Source organism: Daktulosphaira vitifoliae, unplaced genomic scaffold (assembly GCF_025091365.1).
Source record: "Daktulosphaira vitifoliae isolate Bord-2020 unplaced genomic scaffold, ASM2509136v1 Scaffold_1, whole genome shotgun sequence".
Taxonomy (NCBI): Eukaryota; Metazoa; Arthropoda; class Insecta; order Hemiptera; family Phylloxeridae; genus Daktulosphaira; species Daktulosphaira vitifoliae.
In genome coordinates this window covers 72,510,392-72,517,493 of record NW_026099572.1, presented here as the reverse complement: position 1 = coordinate 72,517,493, position 7,102 = coordinate 72,510,392, and the positions used below count along the sequence as shown (strand labels likewise).

Genomic DNA, 7,102 nt, shown 5'->3' with positions numbered 1-7,102 from the left:
AGTCATTGAAACAAAGTAATATATAGTATGAAATAATATAATGAAATTAATTTTCCTAATTTGATATATTTTTTAGTAAAATTATTAGATTTGGTAGGACTTTTGGCTAAAATTTTTGAAAATTAATTTAATTTCTATATTATAATAAACGTATAGTATATTTTGATTTTATATGATCATAATAAATTATAAGTATAAAATTGTATTTGTATTAATAATTCGCCTTTTTTAATAAATCAAAAATGTTTTCATGCCAACACCGATTTGGCTTTTTTTACATATTTTGACTAAAAATAATTATTTTTTTTTATGTATACTTTGATACTTACTTAAAATGCTTTTTTAAAATTTAAAAATATAAAAGTATAAATAAATAATGTGGATAGTTTATTATATATACACTAATGGAATTAAAAACTAATCATTCGTTATTCAGAATTTAATGCCTAGTTTTAAAATGAAGGTAGGTATACACTTTATATAATGTGCTTCATTGATATCTAAAAGATTTTTTTTATTATATTATAGAATTGGCAATTAATATCTCTTTTGTTAATAATATCTAGTTTGATATTTAACGAAGGTAACTTCTAAATTACATAATTTATGTCTATAAATTTTATTAATTATACATATCAATCCATTTATTATTTAATATCAATGCTTAAAGGCATTATTACAATTACTTTTTTACTATTGAATGGGGGAAATGTATTATGTAATGAAATTATGACTGGCCAATATCCAGTTTTGTATTATTTATTTTTAATTAATATAATTTTTAAATTCAAATTCAGTATTTTAATATTGAAAATAATTTTAATATTTAATTAAATAGTTTGTAATTTATTATTCTATTTTTAAACAAACTATACCTCATAATAAAAACAATATATTCACAATATCTGATATTATTCTAAATATTTTAAGCAAGTTAAACATTTCAATTTAAACAACATATATTGATACTATTTAAAAGAGGATGAACAAATTATATAAAATAGAATGCTGAGTTAACTTCTCAAAAGAAAAAACTATGTGTTATATACTTATAAAAAATATTGCGAGGCTGAGAAAGTATTAATTTTACCATTATGGTTTTTTTTAAGGTCTGTTGCCACTATTTCTCAGCTCTCACAGGACCGATTTCTTTCAACAATACGTCAAAAGATCACAAATCGTATCTAGTTGAAGACATTACTCTTAAAAATTGAAAATTTTTCCTTCGTTCCCCGCAAATAGGGGAAATCTCCAAAAAAATTACAAATTTAATCGGTAAATTTTGTCATTTTTTAAATTTTTTTTCGTTAAACTTTTATAACTTTTTCAAAAATTAACAAATCAACATAATTTTTATTATATTAAAACCTTAGGATATTTCCTTTTCATTTGATATCTTGTTTTTTTTAAATTTAACACTGACAGGGGGGATTTAAAATAGCAACTTTTTTACAAAAATTAACTTTTTAAGCCGTTTGCATGCAGAAGATAAGGTGTCGGTACAAATTTTTTTTTTAATTTTACAGTACATAAAATAAACTTTAATTTGGTATATGTTTAAAGGAAGCAGTATTTCCGGAACATTTTCCAAAATTAAGTTGAAAAAGTTAATTTTTGTAAAAAAGTTGCTATTTTAAATCCCCCCTGTCAGTGTTAAATTAAAAAAAAACAAGATATCAAATGAAAAGGAAATATCCTAAGGTTTTAATATAATAAAAATTATGTTGATTTGTTAATTTTTGAAAAAGTTATAAAAGTTTAACGAAAAAAAATTTAAAAAATGACAAAATTTACCGATTAAATTTGTAATTTTTTTGGAGNAAAAAAAAATAACAAAATTTACCGATTAAATTTGTAATTTTTTTGGAGATTCCCCTATTTGCGGGGAACGGAGGAAAAATTTTCAATTTTTAAGGGTAATGTCTTCAACTAGATATGATTTGTGATCTTTTGACGTATTGTTGAAAGAAATCGGTCCTGTGAGAGCTGAGAAATAGTGGCAACAGATCTTAAAAAAAAACCATAATGGTAAAATTAATACTTTCTCAGCTTCGCATCGAAACTAAAATAAAGATCAAAATTTTTTTTCATATGAAAGTAGATCATATAAGCTTTAATTGAAGATATATAAAAAAGTGTCAATTTTTCCGGAACACTTTTGAAAGTTAAGTTGAAAAAAATTAACTGTGAAAAATTTGTTATTTTGAATACACTCTCATGGGCAGTTTCAAGGTCAAATATCAAAAATTACTAATTTTTAATATTTGTAATTTTTTTGGGGATTTCCCCCTTCACGGGTGACGAGGAAATTTTTTTTCAATTTTTGAGGGTAATTTCTTCAACTAGATATGATATGTGATCTTTTGAGGTATCGTTGGGAAAAATCCTTCCAGTGAAAGGTGAGAAAAATTATGACAGATCCAAAAAAAATAAAAATAAAGAAAAACACTTTATAATAAAATTAATAGCTTTGATGCGAATTTTAAAAAAACTAATATATGATGTATGTCATTAAAAAAAAAAATCACTATCATAAGAAACGCTTCGATGCAAATCTGTAGATAGTGTTTAATTTTAAAAAATTGATGGATAATTGCAAAAGCAACATCAACTTCTATTAAAATAAAATACAAAACCCATAATTATCATACAAAAATAGTATATTTTTCAATATGGTAGCCATTTGCGTATAGAAGATAGATCGTCGGGACAAATTTTTTTTTTTCATTTTGTAGTACATAAAATAAGCTTTAATTTTATATATGTTTAAAGGACGCAGTATTTCCGGAACATTTTCAAAAGTTCAGTTGAAAAAGATCTATGTTTTTTACAATATTTTAAGTTTTGAACGCCCCCTATATAAGGGGAAATTGTCCAATTTTAATAAAAAGTATGTCAAATGAAAGATGTACTTATAATGTATTTAGAAAAAAAAAATTTGTGCTGATATATACATTTTTCAAAAAGTTATAGCATTTTTAAGTTGAAAATTTAAAATCGAAAATCGAAAATTTTAACACAAAAATAGTGTTTTTTTAACTACGGCAGCCGTTTAAATGTAGAAAAAAAAGTGTCGGGACAAATTTTTTTTTTTCATTTTGTAGTACATAAAATAAGCTTTAATTTGATATATGTTTAAAGGACGCAGTCTTTCCGGAACATTTTCAAAAATTAAGTTGAAAAAATTAATTTTTGTAAAAAAGTTGCCATTTTAAATCCCCCCCAATGAGCAGGTTAAGTGATAGATTTTCAAAAAAATAATATCAAATGAAAGGTAAATATCTAAGGTTTTAGTATAAAAAAAAATTATGTTGATTTGTTGATTTTTCAAAAAGTTATGGAAGTTTTAAGAAAAAAAAGTGAAAAAATTTCGAAAATTAGCGATTTTTAAATTTGTAATTTTTTTGGATATTTCCCCCATTTGCGGGGAACGAGGGAATTTTTTTCAATTTTTAAGGGTAATGTCTTCAACTAGATACGATTTGTGATCTTTTGACGTATTTTTGAAAGAAATCGGTCCAGTGAGAGCTGAGAAAAAGTGGCAACAGACATAAAAAAAAAAACACATCATAGTAAAATTAACATCGAAGCTAAAATATGTTAGTACACTTATGATAAACAAAAGATACATTTAAAAAATATTTATTAATTTAAAATTTCATATTTAAATTTTTTTTTAAATGGCAAGTATAAATTGATTTTTATTTTTAATAAATAATTAAAAAACTTAGTTATAGTTGCAGTATCAATTTTTCCGATTTGGAATTTAAATATTAAAAAAATTACTGGGCAAGAACCGGCTTTGTTCCAATACCTGCTTCATAATAGCTGTTTAATAATATATTTAAATTATCCTTATAATATATTGTTCTAATTAAAAATTTAAAAATATTATTGAAAAATTATTATTCGAAAAAAAATGTGTTTAAGTAATTGTTTGATCACTGCTATTTACAGTATGTTGTACACCAGTACTATACAAAACAATTCTATTAGCATGAAATACTAGTTCATCATAGTCACAAACTTAAAATAATATCATATTAGATGTATTTTTGGGGAATTGTTTTATAAAAAAATGTTTCAATTGTCATATTTTTTTTTTTTAATTTACCAATTTTTTTTATCAATATAAATAAAAAATTTTAATTAGTAAACAAATGGAGGCATGACTATAGGACGTTTAAAAATAACTTAATCATAGTTTAGGTCGACCATAAGTATTATTTAAATTCCTTCATAACATTAAAAATAATTAATGTGTAATTAAATTGTTTTTATGTTAATTAATTAATATATTTTATTAAAAGTTTTATTGATAAAAAATTAAAAATTTTAATATATAAACAATGAATATACTATTTTCTTCATATAGCAATTAAATATGAGGAAGACGATGAAATAAAAGAATATGAAAATATTACGACGATAGAAGCAGCCAATGGAGACTTGAATGGTTTAATATATGCTCATAAAAATGGATGTCCTTGGGATGAAAGCACAACAAAAGCAGCTGCTTCTAATGGTGAATTAGAATGTTTAATATATGCTCATAAAAATAAATGTCCTTGGGATAAAAGCACAACAGAAGCCGCTGCTTCTAATGGTGAATTAAAATGTTTAATATATGCTCATGAAAATAAATGTCCGTGGGATGTATACACAACAATAGCAGCTGCTTCTAATGATAAAACAGAATGTTTAGAGTATGCTCATAAAAATAAATGTCCATGGGATAAAAGAACAACAGCATCTGCCGCTTTCTCTGGTAATTTAGAATGTTTAAAATATGCTCGTGAAAATGGATGTCCGTGGGATGAAAGCACAACAATAGCTGCTGCTGCTAATGGTAAATTAGAATGTTTAAAATATGCTCATTTAAAAAAATGTCCATGGAATGAAAGAACGACAGAAGCAGCTGCAAAATATAATAACTTACAATGTTTAATATATGCTCATAAAAATGGGTGTAATTGGGATAAAAAGACAATTGTATCAAGTGCTATTAAAAATGATAATCTAGAAATGTTAAAATATTCTTGCGATGATTTAGAAGAAATGAAAGAATTCCTTGCTACTTTTGCTGCTTCTAATGGTAGTATTGAAATTTTAAAATACGCTCATAAAAATGGATTCCAATGGGATGATGAAACAACAGAAGAAGCTGCTTCTAATGGTAAATTAGAATGTTTAAAATATGCTCATGAAAATGAATGTCCGTGGGATGAAAGTACAACAGAAGCAGCTGCTTCTAATGGACATTTAGATTGTCTAATGTACGCCTATGAAAATGGATGTCCGTGGAATAGAAGGACAACAATACAAGCTGCTGTTCATGGTGAATTACAATGTTTGGAATATGCTCATGAAAATGGATGCCCGTTGGATGAAATCGCAGCAACAGGAGCTGCTGTTCATGATAAATTGGATTGTTTAAAATATATCCATGAAAATGAATGTCCATGGGGTGAAGAAACAACAAGAGCAGCTGCATCATATGATAATTTAGAATGCTTAAAATATGCTCATGAAAATGGCTGTGAATGGGATCCAATCAAAATTGCAAGTATTGCTATTGATCATGATAATGTAGAAATTTTCAAATATTCTTGCGAAAATTTAGTGGAATTAAAAATAGTATTCATTTCTATGGCTGCCTATAAAGGTAGTATAAACATTTTAAAATATGCCCATGAAAATGGATGGCCGTGGGATGAAAGAACAACAGAAGAAGCTGCTTCTAATGGTAAATTAGAATGTTTAAAATATGCTCATGAAAATGAATGTCCGTGGGATGAAAGTACAACAGAAGCAGCTGCATCTAATGGACATTTAGATTGTCTAATGTACGCCTATGAAAATGGATGTCCGTGGGATGAAAGCACAACAATAGCAGCTGCCTCGAATGGTCATTTGAATTGTTTAACATATGCTCACGAAAAAGAATGTCCATGGGATGAAGAAACAACAGAAGCAGCTGCTTCTAGTGGTCAATTGGAATGTTTAACATATGCTCATAAAAATGGATGTCCGTGGAATGAAAGCACAACAATAGCAGCTGCGTTGAATAGTAATTTAGAATGTTTAAAATATGCTCATGAAAAAAAATGTCCGTGGAATGAATTGACGGCAAAAGCGGCTGCACAAAGTGGTGATCTAAAATGTTTAAAATATGTCCATGAAAATGGTTGCAAATGGGATGAAGGCACAACTAGTGCTGCTGCAGCAAGTCGTAGTTTAGACTGTTTAAAGTATGCCCACGAAAAAGGATGTGTTTGGGATAAGAGTACAACCAAAGCAGCTGCAGAAAGTGGCTGTTTTGAATGTCTAGAGTACGCCCACAAAAATAAATGTGTTTGGGATGAAACCACAACTAGTGCTGCTGCATCGAGTGGCTGTTTTAATTGTTTAAAGTATGCCTATGAAAATGGAAGTGTTTGGGATGAAAGTACAACTAGAGCTGCTGCAGCAAGTGGCTGTTTAGATTGTTTGATATATGCTAATGAGAAGGGATGTATTTGGGATAAACATACAATAGTTGCTGCAGCTGAGAATGGTAAATTAAATTGTCTTAAATATGCCCGTGAATATGGTTGTGGTTGGGTTGAAGGTACTACGAAAGCCGCTGCAGCAAATGGACATTTAGATTGCTTAATGTATGCTCATGAAAATGGATGTGAGTGGGACGAAGGCACAATAAAAGAAGCTGCTTCTAATGGTAAATTAGAATGTTTAAAATATGCTCATGAAAATAAATGTAAATGGGATAAAGAAACAACAAGTGGAGCTGCTGCAAATGGTCATTTAGATTGCCTAAAATATGTTCATGAAAATGGGTGTGAGTGGGACGATAGCACAACAAGACTGGCTGCTGAAAAAGGTCGATATCAGTGCTTAAAATATGCCCATGAAAATGATTGTCCTTGGAGTAAAGGAACCATTTATGAAGCTATTCATGCTGATTGTCCTTATATAGTCGACTATGCTATGAAAAATGGGTGCTCCAGTTAATTTCCTGTGAAATAACATTAATTGTATTATATTCAACTACGTTGCCTATTATTATACTATTTTAAAATAAATTAACTTGAGCTTTAATGTA

General features: G+C 27.3%; 1 protein-coding gene across 1 annotated transcript; it reads left to right on the top strand.

Annotated features, from left to right (window-relative positions):
- The first annotated feature begins 389 nt into the window (after positions 1–389).
- LOC126895496 (uncharacterized) lies at positions 390–7,102 on the top strand. The gene is made up of 3 exons (XM_050667431.1): positions 390–463; positions 529–583; positions 4,376–7,102. Exons 1-3 carry the CDS (start codon positions 443–445, stop codon positions 7,009–7,011), a joined length of 2,712 nt encoding a protein of 903 aa, XP_050523388.1. The 5' UTR covers positions 390–442; the 3' UTR covers positions 7,012–7,102.